The 16,894-nt window shown below is 26.6% G+C and overlaps 2 protein-coding genes across 5 annotated transcripts; one reads left to right on the forward strand and one right to left on the reverse strand.

Moving 5' to 3' along the window:
* The first annotated feature begins 113 nt into the window (after positions 1–113).
* Positions 114–12,220, forward strand: LOC132919473 (DNA mismatch repair protein Msh2). Of its 3 annotated transcripts, XM_060981115.1 has the most exons (17): positions 114–283; positions 452–576; positions 1,688–1,737; positions 7,844–7,967; positions 8,030–8,163; positions 8,222–8,335; positions 8,425–8,781; positions 9,419–9,600; positions 9,684–9,881; positions 9,983–10,328; positions 10,398–10,572; positions 10,637–10,858; positions 10,928–11,160; positions 11,235–11,326; positions 11,434–11,656; positions 11,739–11,807; positions 11,866–12,220. In XM_060981115.1, the coding sequence occupies exons 2-17, from the start codon at positions 543–545 to the stop codon at positions 11,986–11,988; spliced, it is 2,676 nt and encodes an 891-aa protein (XP_060837098.1). In that variant the 5' UTR covers positions 114–283; positions 452–542; the 3' UTR covers positions 11,989–12,220. The 3 variants fall into 3 exon arrangements, with proteins under 3 accessions (XP_060837098.1, XP_060837097.1, XP_060837100.1); XM_060981114.1 differs by having other exon boundaries at positions 114–576; XM_060981117.1 differs by lacking the exons at positions 114–283; positions 452–576 and adding an exon at positions 681–901.
* On the reverse strand, positions 1,751–11,950 carry LOC132919472 (uncharacterized). Of its 2 annotated transcripts, none has more exons than XM_060981113.1 (2): positions 11,847–11,950; positions 1,751–5,914 (listed from the first exon to the last, which is right to left on the reverse strand). In XM_060981113.1, exons 1-2 carry the CDS (start codon positions 11,856–11,858, stop codon positions 2,066–2,068), a joined length of 3,861 nt encoding a protein of 1,286 aa, XP_060837096.1. In that variant the 5' UTR covers positions 11,859–11,950; the 3' UTR covers positions 1,751–2,065. The 2 variants fall into 2 exon arrangements, with proteins under 2 accessions (XP_060837096.1, XP_060837095.1); XM_060981112.1 differs by lacking the exon at positions 11,847–11,950 and adding an exon at positions 6,407–6,581.
* Positions 12,221–16,894: the final 4,674 nt, after the last annotated feature.

Consider the following 16,894-nt stretch of genomic DNA (forward strand, 5'->3'; position numbering starts at 1 on the left):
TTTATGGTTACCTCTCCGATAACAGGTTATCTATATCTGTGCCTAAAGTAGTTATTTACTACCATTAATATATTAATCCGTGACCACCAGTAACCAGTTGGATCAAAGAGTTTCTACAAAACGTATTATGTCCGTCTTCCGTTTTGGCGCCAATTGATAAAGGAACATCACGTGTAGAGTGTGGTCGACAAATAGAAAAATCTATATTTGAATAATAATTACTGATTAGTAACTGTAGTAACTCATACAGTAATAATTACTCTATGCAGTAACTTAGTAACTAGTAAGTACTGAGTACTGAGTAGTGACTACTTTTAGAATAAAGATATTAATTATTAACTGGTGTTTGGTACTGTACTGACTACAACTGACTACAAGCAATACGACTAATACGAGCCTAAACTCTAGTCAACTACTGACAACTTACCAATTAGAAACACGTGAATTACAGATTTTGTTGCATTTATATTCAACCTGTTCTGCACTTCTGCTTCATACCTGCTAACCTGCCGTACAATCGTCGTCGATCATTTCCCAGCAAAATGTCCAAAAAACCGATCAATCATTTAAACCTTGGTAAGTTAAATATTAATTTATTAATCACTTGAGTAACGATAATCAGATACGCTTTGTTTGCTGCACGGTTTGAAAATATACACAAGCTAAAAAATCCTGATCCACCAACAAAGTTTGATGTCTGAATCTTGTAATCTGCAGTATGTACAATAGCAGTTGGCATCTTAAGTGCTATGACAAATGCATGTTGGTAGTGATAGTTCCACCTTTGTTCAGAGACTGACATGGCAATTTTTAATGTGTTTCTAAAAAGGCTTTTAATATGTATTTTTTTTAAAGATTATTTGGATTTACGCAGACTTAATACACCTCACATTGGTAATATGTAAGTTTACTCCTTTCCTAGTAATGTAATCATTTTTTGATATTTGACCGCTTACTTGTCTTTATAACTATCATACTCTTTTTGGTAAATGATTAACATATTCAAATTTTTAAACATTTTATTTTATAATAAAAAAATAACCTTTTAAAATTAATTCAACCTAGATACACTTTATTACTAATAGTAAAATGAATTACATTATTAGATGTATCATAAATATGGTTCACAAACATTATTCATTATAGTCAAATAATATAAAATAAAATATACATAAGTTAAAATGAAAAATAATTCAATGATGTTAACTAGGTATTTATACTAATCTACTAATTAACATCGTTGAATTAAAATCTATACTTATATTTTTTAGGTTTAACTACGTTTTAAAATGTTTGTTTACTTATAAAAGCATTCTAAGTTTTAAAATTTAGTTAATTTTACCTAGATTTGTATTTTTTATGTATGTTATATCTTATATATAAATAATATATGTGTATATGGTATTGTACATTAATTATTATTTAATTTTAATCTGTAAACCTAATTTTAATATGACTCAACTCATATGTATATCATAACATTACGCATATAATACATTTATTGGGTACATCTATTAGATATTTCTTAGGAATAATTAATCTGCATGTGACATGCTGAAATTTTATTCTAATATGTAATTATATATTTTATTTGTTAGTATTTATAGGTTAGTGGATTATACCTATTATTTTTATTAAATGTATATTATTATCATATCTTATATTTATTTAATCTTGTGATTTTCAGATCCAGAACAGCAAAAGATGTTTGTACGGTTTCATAAATCATTACCTGATGTAAGATAACATATTTCAATTTAAAAAGTATCCATTTATTTTAGTTTAAAATATTTGTGTCATTTAAAATAATAAATGCTATTTTTAATTTAAAACAATAATAACAAACTTTAATATAGGTTATTATAATATTTTTATAAGTGTATTAATCTCAATACAATAAATTTATATAAATAAATAAGTTTAAAAATTGTTATTATTAAATACATTTCAAATATTTACATAATGGAAAACAATTTTATAATTTTACATTTCGTCAAAAATAAATAAAATAAATAAACTTAAAATAAATTAAAAGACATATAAATATTTTTAACAATAACAATGCTTAACACGGATTTCCAGTTACACTTGAAAAGCCTACTTTATCATTAATATTAGATGCTAGTTGTTGGGCTTTGTTTTTTGCATTTTCAATGGTACCTTTGAATTTATCTCCAATTTTTTTCCAGACTGAAGATGGTGTAGTTGGATTTTCTGAAAAGTGTTCCGTATTTGATGTAGGATTTTCAATTGCATCTTGTTGTATTACTAATTTTGAATCTTTTTGATGAAAAGACTTAGAATAGGCTATTTCAGATTCTGGTTCTATATATTGTGTGTTTTCATTTATTTTTTTTGAAAAATTGGATTCTTGATAACTTGTTTGCACAGGCATGCTTTTTACATTATGATTAGTGGAATAAGTGGTTTGTACATTTCCCTTGTTTATGTTCACTGTGCTTTTTGCACCCAGAATTTCATGTTCCAATTGCCCTAGTTTATCGAAGACACTGTTATATTTAGAGTTAATAGGTTCATTATTACCTGTTGATAATTGTCCAGTTTGTGTCGATAATTTTGATGATTGAAAGTTTACATTTCCATATTGTTTATTTGGTACATATAAGTTACTAATGTCGACAGATTGTTGTCCTATTTGAGAAGGACTTGTATATCCATGTAAATCTACTGATTGTTGACCGACTTCCTCTTGTGTTTGTGTGGAAAAGGACTCAATTTTTTCAAACTTTTTGCTGCTTGGTTTATTTGGTACATATAAGTTACTAATGTCGACAGATTGTTGTCCTATTTGAGAAGGACTTGTATATCCATGTAAATCTACTGATTGTTGACCGACTTCCTCTTGTGTTTGTGTGGAAAAGGACTCAATCTTTTCAAACTTCTGACTATTTGGTTTTTTTGGTACATATAAGTTACTAAAGTCGACAGATTGTTGTCCTATTTGAGAAGGACTTGTATATCCATGTAAATCTACTGATTGTTGTCCTATTTGAGAAGGACTTGTATATCCGTGTAAATCTACTGATTGTTGACCGACTTCCCCTTGTGTTTGTGTGGAAAAGGACTCAATTTTTTCAAACTTCTGACTAATTGGTTTTTTTGGTACATATAAGTTACTATAGTCTACAGACTGTTGTCCTATTTGAGAAGGTCTTGTATATCCATGTAAATCTACTGATTGTTGACCGACTTCCCCTTGTGTTTGTGTGGAAAAGGACTCAATTTTTTCAAACTTTTTGCTGCTTGGTTTATTTGGTACATATAAGTTACTAATGTCGACAGATTGTTGTCCTATTTGAGAAGGACTTGTATATCCATGTAAATCTACTGATTGTTGACCGACTTCCTCTTGTGTTTGTGTGGAAAAGGACTCAATCTTTTCAAACTTCTGACTATTTGGTTTTTTTGGTACATATAAGTTACTAATGTCGACAGATTGTTGTCCTATTTGAGAAGGACTTGTATATCCATGTAAATCTACTGATTGTTGTCCTATTTGAGAAGGACTTGTATATCCGTGTAAATGTACTGATTGTTGACCGACTTCCCCTTGTGTTTGTGTGGAAAAGGACTCAATTTTTTCAAACTTCTGACTAATTGGTTTTTTTGGTACATATAAGTTACTATAGTCTACGGACTGTTGTCCTATTTGAGAAGGTCTTGTATATCCGTGTAAATCTATTGATTGTTGACCGACTTCCCCTTGTGTTTGTGTGGAAAAGGACTCAATTTTTTCAAACTTTTTGCTGCTTGGTTTATTTGGTACATATAAGTTACTAATGTCGACAGATTGTTGTCCTATTTGGGAAGGACTTGTATATCCATGTAAATCTACTGATTGTTGTCCTATTTGAGAAGGACTTGTATATCCGTGTAAATCTACTGATTGTTGACCGACTTCCCCTTGTGTTTGTGTGGAAAAGGACTCAATTTTTTCAAACTTCTGACTAATTGGTTTTTTTGGTACATATAAGTTACTATAGTCTACGGACTGTTGTCCTATTTGAGAAGGTCTTGTATATCCGTTTAAATCTACTGATTGTTGACCGACTTCCCCTTGTGTTTGTGTGGAAAAGGACTCAATCTTTTCAAACTTCTGACTATTTGGTTTTTTTGGTACATATAAGTTACTAATGTCAACAGATTGTTGTCCTATTTGGGAAGGACTTGTATATCCGTGTAAATCTACTGATTGTTGACCGACTTCCGCTTGTGTTTGTGTGGAAAAGGACTCAATTTTTTCAAACTTCTGACTATTTGGTTTTTTTGGTACATATAAGTTACTAATGTCGACAGATTGTTGTCCTATTTGAGAAGGATTTGTATATCTGTGTAAATCTACTGATTGTTGACCGACTTCCGCCTGTGTTTGTGTTGAAAAATGATTGATATTGACTGGTACTTGTTGACCAACTGGTGAATAATTTGTGTTAATTGGTTGTTGTTTAAAATCTTGATTTGATGGATTAGTACTAGAAGGCCCTTTATCACAGTCAATTTGATCTTTAGTGTTAAGGCTAAATGAATTGCCCTTTAGCGTACCAGTGGTTTCTATTGTTTCTAATGATTGTTTTTTATTATTTAATACTTGAGAATTAATTGGGCTGTTTGGTTCTATTGTATATTTGTTGTTAAAAAATGTGTTGTAACCATTAAATTTTTCTGTTTCCCCTTGTATAATTTGTTGTGGTAAATATGTATTTTTTTCAGTAGTATTGACCTTAATTAATGTTGGTTGAATACCAACTACACTAGATGATGAATATTCTTTTCTGAAACTTTTTGAATATCCATTTGGAAGTTGTTTTGTTTCTTCGAATTCTGTTACATGACCATTTTGACCATCATTATTGGTTACTATTTCTTTTTTTACCTGAGTAACAATGTTTCCATTTTGGTCTCTAAATGTTGTAGTAACTCCAGGTACATTAGTCAAACTTTGATCAACTGTTGATTTAAAATTTGATTTAATTCCTACGTTTCCTATATTAGCAGGTATTGATTGTCCTTGATAATTTTGGAAAGATCCGTATAAACTTGACTCTCCATTTGATAGTTGTTCACTATTGTAATATTTATCTGTATTCAATGGTTTTTGAACAAATACAGTAGGTTGATATCCTGTTACACCAGATGATGAATATTCTTTTCTGAAACTTTTTGAATATCCATTTGGAAGTTGTTTTGTTTCTTCGAATTCTGTTACATGACCATTTTGACCATCATTATTGGTTACTATTTCTTTTTTTACCTGAGTAACAATGTTTCCATTTTGGTCTCTAAATGTTGTAGTAACTCCAGGTACATTAGTCAAACTTTGATCAACTGTTGATTTAAAATTTGATTTAATTCCTACGTTTCCTATATTAGCAGGTATTGATTGTCCTTGATAATTTTGGAAAGATCCGTATAAACTTGACTCTCCATTTGATAGTTGTTCACTATTGTAATATTTATCTGTATTCAATGGTGTTTGAACAAATACAGTAGGTTGAGATCCTGTTACACCAGATGATGAATATTCTTTTTTGAAACTTTTCGAATACCCATTTGGAAGTTGTTTACTCTCTTGGATTTCAAATGCATGAGAGCTTTGACCATTTTCCTTATTAAAAGTTTCTTTTTTTACCTGAGTTATGAGATTTCCATTTTGATCTCGATATGTTGTGGTAATACCTGGAGTGTTTTTCAAACTTTGGTCAACTGCTGAAACCATTTGTGATTTTAATTTGGTTTCCACATTTCCATAATCTGAGTTAGGAGAAAACAAAGATTCGTGCTGTAATGATGAATTACTCTGTTGATAATTAGATGAAGTTGTTTTTAATCCATTTAATATTGGACTGGCATTTGTTGATAAACCAAGACATAAAAGCAAATATAATTTGCAAACCTGAAAAGTTAAATCATTATTTATTTTTTAAATTTTAAAACATTAAATTAAATTGTATAATATTGCATTAAGAGGGCATCACACTCATATTTTGTTGTCTCTGTCTTACAAGTGTGCAACATAGTAAATTAGAGTGAATTGACCTATTATGAAAGTTGATGGTAAGAACATTATCTGTGTTTGTATGTTGGTTTATACGATAGTTTAATTTTTTAGCAAGTTATGCGTGTATAGTAAAGCGTAAATTAAAAATGCTCATAACTTTTTTAAAAATTGAATAATCGTAAAAAACTAACATAAATACAAATAAATGATCTTACCATCAATTTTTATAATAGGTCAATTCACTCTAAGTTTTAAACTAATGGAGCTAAACATGATCTACTGAGTGTAAATTTACTATGTTGCGCACTTGTAAGACGGAAACAACAAACACGGGTGTTGGTTAAATATAAATTACATTATTATAATATAAATTGAATTAATTCTTACTCTAAACGTTGTTTGCATTTTTTGATTTAAGTTATTTTTACTAATAAATTTGAAAGAATTGTTGTTATATTAAACACTATTCACATAGACTTGATTGCACAAAGTTTATCTTATTGAATGATATAAGTTAAATAAACTGCTTGAATTTATATAATATACTGATGTGTTTATTTGTCAAAGACTAAAAACCCAATAAATAATAATCAAAAGTTACGAGGAAATAGAAAATAATTTGCATTGTTTAGACCCTGAACTGTTATAGATAACCTTAACCCCAAAGTTGTCTGAGAACTGTGTTTCGTACATAGTCCACTCAATTATAAGTAACAATAATACATTAGTAATTTTCATTAGTTTTATATTGATACTGTTACATTTGTTATTTATTTTATGATTATATTCATAGGCAGAAATAAAGTCATATGTCATAGTGGTAACTTCTATTTTCCTAATATTTAAAAAAAAATTGACACTTGAGGAAGTCATTGAAAATATTTTAAGTATTTTTTTACCTAACCTTTGCCTATAATTAAATATTTAAAAAAAGGTAAAACTGTAAACCTATAAGCATTAACTAAATAAATTAATAACTATAGAAATAAATCACTTAATTTAATAAAATTTAATATTTAGCTATACAATTACTGAAATCATATTCATATTGTAGCTTAGAAAATTTATACCTACCTATTAATTATTAATATAATATAATTATAAACTAATATAATTTAATATATAAAATTTTAAAAATCATTATTGTAAACTTAGTTGTATTTAGGATTTGATTACAATAATAATTAATCTATACCATGTAGTTATAAAAGTGAGTTTAATGTTTATTGACAAAATAATTTATTTTATATATTTTTGTAGAATATAAATTGGAACCCTAGACTTATTAATTTGATTATTTTATATTTTACTATTTATTCTTATTGATTGAAAATGTATTTCTATAATCATAACTACTTAAAACTGTCATAAAAAAAAAAAAAAATTTAATTTCTATCATGCTTGATAAATTATTAATTAATGTTAATTTTATACATTTACAACAAATATTCAATTTGCATATCTGTTTCATTCTCTTATTCAACAATAAAATATTAACAGTAAAGTATAATAATATAAACAAATAAATAGGCCTTTAGACCTTGATCAAAAACTTTTAATTATAATTTTCCTGATATAGGTAAGCAATTTTACTAAAATAAAAATGAGTTATGACCTTACTAACTGGTTAATATTTTGTCCTTGTATTAAATTATTATCATTTTGTTTTAGAACATGTTATCTATATAAAATACATTTGTTTAGCCTTTAAATGAAAATGTAAAAACCCAGGTTTCAGTTAAAAAAATAATGATATATCGTGAACACATTTTAATCTTTGATGATATTACCTTGAACTTATGTCTTGGGGTTTTTTTATTTTAGAAACCTTTAACAACTGTTCGTTTTTTCAATCGACAAGATTATTATACTGTCCATGGTCAAGATGCTACTTTTGCTGCTAAAGACTTTTATAAAACAAATCATTCAATAAAAATTATTGGGTCTGGTAATGCTTCTAATACCTAATCAATGATTAATAAATAATTAATAAAAAATTTATTAATTTAGATGATGATACGCTAGAATCATTGATATTCAATAAAGCCAATTTTGAAGCATACATAAAACAACTGTTATTGGTCAATCATTACAAAGTAGAAATTTTCGTCAACAAAGGTGGAAAATGGGCTCTAGATTATAAGGTATGACAATTTTACTCCAAAAATCTTAGTATTTTACTAATGCAATTTAATTTCTCAGGGTTCACCTGGTAACTTAGCTCAGTTTGAAGATCTACTATTTGGAAATGTAGAACAAATTGTAGCAAATATAGTTATTGCCTTAAAGCTAAGCCCAGACTTCAAAAATAACAAGGTTTAACTTACTATACTCAAAACAACTTAATGCTATATAATAGTTCTGATAAAAAATAGTATTTTTTACCTTTATTTTGAATGTTTTAGCTAATTGGATTAGGAGCAGTAGATACAGTTGAAAATAAATTCCAATTAAGTGAATTTACTGATGATGAATATTTTTCTCACACTGAATCAATAGTTATAAAAATTTCACCAAAAGAATGTATTCTTATGACGGATGGTAGCAATCCTGATGTGGAACAATTGAAAAAAGTAGTAGAGCGTTGTGGAGTGCTTGTGACAATGAAAAAGAAATCAGATTTTGGTACGGATACATTGATACAAGATTTAAACAAGCTCATTATGTTCGAAGAAGGACAGCAACCAAATGCCCACACTTTACCTCAATTACAACTTGAAGTAGCTTCTGCTGCAATAGCTGCAGTTATAAAATATCTTGAAGTATGTTATAATTATAATTTATATAGAATTTTCCATTTATCGTAAGATACTTGTGTTATTTCAGTAAACACTAACATTTTTAATATATTATTTTAAATATATTTTATATGATTTTAAATTGTTATAGAAGAACATTTTTGGGAACAAATTATATTTTATAGTTTTTTTTACTTTTTTGAACCACATACATTTTAAGTTTCGTATTCCAAAGCATAATATTATTCAAAGTATTTAGTTCTGCTAAAATCAAATTTTGAACAAGTAGTTTACTAATCATAACTTAAAGTATTTAATATGATAAGTGGAATAGTGAACCAACATTTTTTGGGGTGTACCTACCCATTTCACATTCCACTACACTTGTCTAAACTTTACATACTCATAATTTATAAGTGACTTGTCTAAAATCAATTTTTATTTATTGACTAATACTTCATCAAATATTTTACTTTTAAATAAGAAATTATAAAATGCATATTTTCATTGACAAAAGTAAAAATACTATTTTTTTTTAAATGTTGGTTTTTATTAACAACTTAAAATTATGAAAAAAAAATATTTTCAAAAACATTAATAAATTTAAAGTTTTTGAAATAATGAGTGTTTTAAACTAATGTATTTAAAATGTAAATTACAGCTATCATCTGATTCAGATAACTTAAATCAATATACTGTCGATAATTTGGGATATGACAAATTTGTTCATTTAGATAGTGCTGGTGTTCAAGCACTTAACCTATTTTCTAATTCTGGTACTATGTCTAAAAATGATTCTATTCTTGGAATTTTTAATAAATGTCGCTCACCACATGGACAAAGGTTAGTTGTATTTCATTTGCACAAGTTTAACATTAAACTATAAATACAAAACAAATTAAACAATAAAATAATCAAATGTTTAGATTGTTAACTCAATGGATCAGACAGCCATTGAGGGATTTGAATAAAATTAATGAACGCTTAGATATTGTTGAAACTCTTGTTACGGATACAGATATTCGGCAGCAACTACATGATCAACATTTACGCACAATACCTGACCTCCAAGCTCTTATGCGTAAGATTCAAAGAAAAAAAGCCAACCTACAAGACTGTTATAGGTAGGTAATAAAAATATTACTTGATAAAATAAAGTGAATATTTATTATATTTGTTAAACTTCATAGTCTATATAGTTATTACTATTGTCTGTATAATTTAGGATATATCAAGCAATACAAAAGCTTCCAGATCTTGTGCAAACATTGAGCAATTCAGATAATAAAACTCTGAATAGTGTAATTACAGCTCCGTTAAAAGAACTTGTCAATGACATGAATAAATATCAGGCCATGATTGAGGAGACAATTGATTTAAAACTGGTCGAACGAGGCGAGTTTCTCATTCAATCTGGATTTGATGACGAATTACAAGAAATGAGAAATCAAATGGATGACTATGAAACAAAAATGAAATCAAATTTAACCAAAACTAATGGGGCATTAGGAATTTCTGTGAAATTGGATTCAAATTCACAATATGGATTTTTCTATAAAGTGTTATTAAAAGTAATTTATTATTTATGTTTCTATTGATATTTAAAAATAATTATTAATTTTCAAATATTTATGTTATAGGATGCTAAGACTGTCTCCAATAATAAATCATACGAAGTTCTAGATACCACCAAAGGTGGAGGTATGCGTTTTCGATCATCTAAACTAACAGAACTTAATACAGAATACCAGAGTATACATAAAAACTATTTGGAACATCAAAAATCTATTGTAGTTGAAGTCATCCAAACAGCTAGTATGAAAAACTTTAAACTTTAAAAATACCCACAACCACTTGTTTAATCATTGATTATATGTAGGTAGTTACAATGCAACCATACTAAACTTAAGTCGAACTCTGGCACAGTTGGACGTTTTAACGAGCTTTTCTATGCTGGCAGCCAGTTCATTACGTCCATATGTTAGACCAAATTTACATCCCCAAGGTCATGGTCTGTTAGATTTGAAACAAGTGAGGCATCCATGTGTTGAGGTACAAGATTCAGTGTCTTATATTCCTAATGACGCTTATTTTGAGCAAGGTAAGTTAAATACAGTGGACATATTTCATAATCAACCCATTTTATTATATTTTATGAATTCAATTTCAGGAAAATGCACATTTAATGTAATAACTGGTCCAAACATGGGCGGAAAAAGTACTTACATTAGAAGTGTTGCTGTAGCCATTTTTATGGCACACATGGGAAGTTTTGTACCTTGTGATGCTGCTGAAATCAGCGTAGTCGATGCTATTTTAGCTCGAGTTGGAGCAAATGATTCTCAAATTAAAGGATTATCTACATTCATGGTTGAAATGATAGAAACCGTTTCTATACTCAAAGTATGTAACATATAAATTAAAATATAAATCATTAAATGTCTATAAACATAATTTACTTTATGTAATCAATTTAGAGAGCTACTTCAGAATCGTTAGTAATAATTGACGAATTAGGTAGAGGTACATCAACTTATGAGGGTTGTGGAATTGCCTGTGCTATTGCAGAGTAAGTGAGACATGTGTTTTGTTTTTTAAATAAACTGCTATTATTAACAGCAAAGTAATTAAAAACGAAAAATAAAAATTTAAGACTAAAGTTATATCTGTTTATAGACGTTTAGCTGCTGAAACCAAAGCATTTACTTTATTTGCGACTCATTTTCATGAGTTAACTAAACTCCAGGAGACTATACCAACAATTACCAATAAACACGTTTCTGCCGTTACTACAGATGATAGTCTCACGCTTTTGTACCAAGTGCAACCAGGATCATGTGATAAAAGTTTTGGTATTCATGTTGCTGCTATGGCTAAGTTTCCAAAAACTGTTATTCAAGTATCTACTCGTCCTATTATAATAAACATTTTCTAATTATCTTGTAATAAATATTAATTTTTTATTGTCTTAAACTCATTAGGACGCTGCTAAGAAGCTTGCTCTGTTGGAAAGTTTTCAAAATAACCAAATAACAGAAAATATTCAAAAAGTATTTTAAAATACTATTTATATAAAAACTAGTACTCACAAATTTTATCATTTTTCAGGAAATTAATGAAGCTGATAAAGAAAAATTTCTGATTGAATGCAAACGCTGTGCACAAGAGTGTACTTTATCAGACGATGAGTTGTTTAAACGCATAAAAAAACTGAGAACTGAGTTCCTATAATATTAGTATTATTACATTTATCGATTACAATTATTTTATATTTTTTTTTATACATACATATCTAGTTCATTAATTAATCATTTATATATATTTTTCATTATTCATTTTGGTAAAGATAAAAATAATGTTTTGTTGCATATACATTAACTTATTTGTTACTTATCAATTAATTTGAATTGTTCTACCTATCTTTTATAGAAAAATATACAAGCATTTAATTAATTTTTACAACTATAGTTTATGAGTACATAAATAATTATTTGAACAAAACTTGCAATTTATTATTATTTTTTTTAATGTTGATCAATTTAAATAGATTATTATTTATCTATTATTTTAGTGATATTGAAACTTATATTTTATAGTACGTATTATGTATTATGAGGTTATTATCTCAATAATATTAACATTATTAATTTTCTCAAAAATAAAACAAATAATGAGTCTAAATTAAAATACATAAAAATATTTTTTTATTTGAATAATATGTGTATAATAATATGTTGTGTATGGACAATTATTTATATTGAATGATAATTAATTATACATCATGAACTCATAGTAATATTAAAAATGATTATCCAGACCATTGATACATTTATCAATATGCTTTTATATTAGTTAAAATTGTAAATAAAGATTAGACAAAATTTATATAAAAAATAAAAAACTAATATTACACCAAAATGATAGCTATTCCATTGAACTCTTTATTTCAAGTATACTTATAGTCTTTATAGCCATACTACTCAAATAATGCTTTCAAATTTCATTACAAATAATCAATAAAATACTTAAAATGTTAACATACTTATAATTAGAGACCAGATTTTTATATTTTTACTGAGAGTATGTAGCTCCAATTAGATAAACTTTCTTGACAATTAATTTTCTTATGAAATTTGTTAGCATTTAAAAAAATATTTATCAAGTTTAAAGTATATTTTGTGCAAAATAATATATTTTAGAAACATATTGCTATATCTGAGTTTAATTTCAACATTTTATAAAAAAATATTTTTGACCTTTGTCAGCTTCTATTTTTAACATACAATTAGTTTTTATTTTAATTATTTAAAACATATTATTATTATTATTTTCTGAATTTAGGATGTGTTACAATCACACGTAAAATATAATTAAAAAATATACACTAGTATATAATCATGGTATAAATAAAATATGACTGAATAATATTTTAAAGATTACTAATTAGTATTAATTTAACTCTTATAATTTGTATGAAAAAATCACATTTTTCCAAAACAGAATATTATTAATGCATATAAATTTGGTTTCATCTTGTAAATTGTAATTATTATAATATTTAAATTTTAAACAATTTAATGTAATGTAAATTTTTCATACATAATGCATATTTGGTCAAGCATATTGATTAAAATCTAGAATATGGTTGGATGAAAAAAAAAACCAAAATAAAAGAACTTGTTGCTGTGAGCCCACTAGGCACTAACTATAAAACCCTCTGTAGAAATGTTTTTATAATTATTTGGAGGGGAATACTTTTTCACTACATTATGGTTTTTTTCTCTTAAAATTATATTTGTTAGTGTATTAACACTAACAGAATGCAGCTTTTAAATGCTGTAAAAATCTGTATTATTGGTACTAATAAATATTCCACAAATCAAATTTTAATAAACACTTACCTATCTAATAATAATAATAAAAACGTATAAAAAGTATAATCCTTGGGCACGTATAATATTAATTCATTGTTACAAATGACTAGGGAATGGATTTTATTCTAAATACATATTTTTATTGGAATGAAATATTTTAAATCTGATAAAAAATGTGTAAGATTTAGATCATTCTAATTGAATTAAACCAAAATGTATTTTACATATTTAGTAAGTAAGTACATATTTTAGTAATTTTTGATTTTTCATTGATTTTTAAACGTCGTTTAACATCATCTGCTTCATCTAAAATTCTAAAACAACAAGATATGTAATTTTCGACAGAGATATTTTAATAGGAAAAATTGATATAGTCAATAAGAATTATGGCCCTATCACATTTGTTGATGTGTAATGGTCTTTTAGCCAATACAAAAGTATTCTCCGACCAAATCGTTGTAATTTTTTATTTACAAACATTCAACAATGTTGTTTCTTATTGTTTTGTTCCAGAATAATGTTCATAATTTGTATTATTTTTATATTTATATTATATTTATATCTATAAAATATTTTTTTTCTGTAATTTTCAATACTAATTACTTATAATTTTCTTCAATATTTACATATTTTGGATTTTTTCTTCCATATTTTAAGAAAAATGTATACATATATATATGTAGTATATTGATTTTTTTTATTACAATAAAATCCGTTCCCTACAGATGACTAATCTAACCGTGATCAATGAAGAAATAGATAGGTAAATTGCAAAACTTAAGTCAAATGTATAAGTGACCTTAAAATACTTTACCCATAGATTATAATTAAGTACATGCTCTAGTCTAATGAATAGTGTATAAATATAATGTCTATTATTATTATTTTATAGTATGCATCATCTGAGGAACAATTTATAATTAATTATATATTCTATTTTATTTTATTTTTTTTTGTAGCATTACGGTAAGGCCCTTACCACTCAAACTTTTTATAAAAGTTGATAAGTTAAAAACATTTTTGATTGTTTGGTACTTATGCCTGATTAAATTATCAATATTAAGGGGATACTGGATCGGAAGCGGTGATTTTCTGTCTTTGTCTAACACACCTACACGCAACATAGGGTTCTATTTCCAACGTAGGTACCGATTGGTAGAATGAAGCGATAAGAATTCTAAAAACAGATTTAAATTTGGCGTCGTCTTTTTGAGATCGACTTTCCCACATTTTTGATTTCAAATTCTCCAAAAATTGAAATATGTCAATTTTTTAATTATTCTTTTTTAATATAACGTTTTTAGGATTTTGGGGAGATAAAAAATGTGTGAAAGGCGATCTCAAGTAGACTTGACGACAAATTCAAATCTGTGTCCAGAATTTCTATCGCTTCATTATATCGCAATCGTTACGTTGGAAATAAAATAATCCTATGTTACGTGTGTGTTAGACAAAGACGAAAAATCACCGCTTCCCTTACCTCAATCTAACCCTTTAAAATATTTTTTTGTTTAGTATTTTAGGGAAGATACAAAACATCGATGAGAAGATTGATTTTAGTTGAGTTTTTGTAGGTTCATTTTTTTAATGAAGTTATCTCCTCAAAAATCTTATTGTATTTCTACCAATGCATGCTGACATGCTGCAGTAGTCACGCAGATGGCCTTTAAGACTTTTAACCCGATATAAATAAATAATAACACAATCATAAGACAACAAAATATTTAACTGCGTAAGATCTATTTTTGTATAAATGCCTTTATCTCTAATAAGTAAATATACATTATACAGGACGATCCATTTAAGTGAGTACCTAACTATACTCTTATTATTTTGAAAAAATATTAACTTATTTTTTACAATTTTTATCATTATCTTTTTTTAAGTGCCTTAGTTTATTTTAATGACAATCTATACCAAACGTTCGATATGTCTTTAATTTAATAGTATCTACTGTAGTTACTTGTAGTTCCGATAAAGTAAATGTACGATACATAAAAATAGAATTTCGAATAAAAAATACACATCTAATAAGTTGTAACTTATAGTAATTTCTAATACTCAATTCTTAAATTGTGTGACAAATGAGTTTTTAGTGATGAAGTGTTCAAGTGTGTAATAAAAAGATTATTTTTATGTACATTTAAATTAATTTCGTGCCAATTTTATTCAGCTCTTTTTACCTTTAATGTGCATTTTACAAATTGTCATATTCATTTCTTTAATTTATTCTTTTACATTAGCCAGCTAGGTAATACCTTCTATTCATCACTAGAAATATTATGTGAAATTTTCGTCGAAAGTATTTTATTTGTTATTGAGATAATATAATATTATAATTAATAACATTATATAATTGCATACCTATATAATTATTAGAATAAACGTTAAATTTTTATTTTAACTAAGTGACATATTAATATATTATCCGTTAACTTATGAAAAGGGAAAATGATTTGACAATATTTTTAAAAATATATTTTCGTTTTATTTATTTAATGAGCATTTTTAATTCCTTATTTTAAAAAAGCAGAATATTGTTCGTAGTAGGTACCTACTTTGACACATAAAAACGTATAAGTAATTAAGAAATAACTTAAAAAATCTAATAAACATAATAATATAATATTATAATTAATAATTAATTAGGTACCTACTATTTAGGTTAGGTTAGGTAAACATCTACCTATTTCAAATTTAATTTTGTATATCGATATAAAACTTTGAATTTAATTTTAAACATTTTTAAATTTTTAGAATTTACTATTTTTATAGTAAGATAACTATAAAAAATATTGGACGGGGAGGTCATGGTCCTTTAAATTTTTACAAAATGTAATATAGTTAAGATGGGGGTTTGGTCTCTCTAGCCCCTTCTATTTGTGCATAGGCCCTTCCTATTTATAAAACCCTCTGGTAGGGCCCACAACACAGGTTGAACCTAGGGTCCTACAATTTACCATTCTAAATCCGGCCCTGATAGGTGCTATTATGAATACTTTCCAATTAGCCGGTAGGTAGATTTGTTTTATGTAACTAAATCCGTAGGATTTAAAGATTATAATCCTTTAGAGTTTTGTACATAAAGTTAAATTGATAGGTATGTAATATTACAATTTATAAATAAAACAATAGGTATTTGTTCAACTTTCGATTTCTATATGCATCGACATTTTCAAAAATATCATATTTTTCATAATTTACCTATAAACAAAAATTGGTGGTTTCATTTGAAAAAATGAGTTATATATCGCCACAAGACA

Source organism: Rhopalosiphum padi, chromosome 2 (genome assembly GCF_020882245.1).
Source record: "Rhopalosiphum padi isolate XX-2018 chromosome 2, ASM2088224v1, whole genome shotgun sequence".
NCBI classification, from domain to species: Eukaryota; Metazoa; Arthropoda; class Insecta; order Hemiptera; family Aphididae; genus Rhopalosiphum; species Rhopalosiphum padi.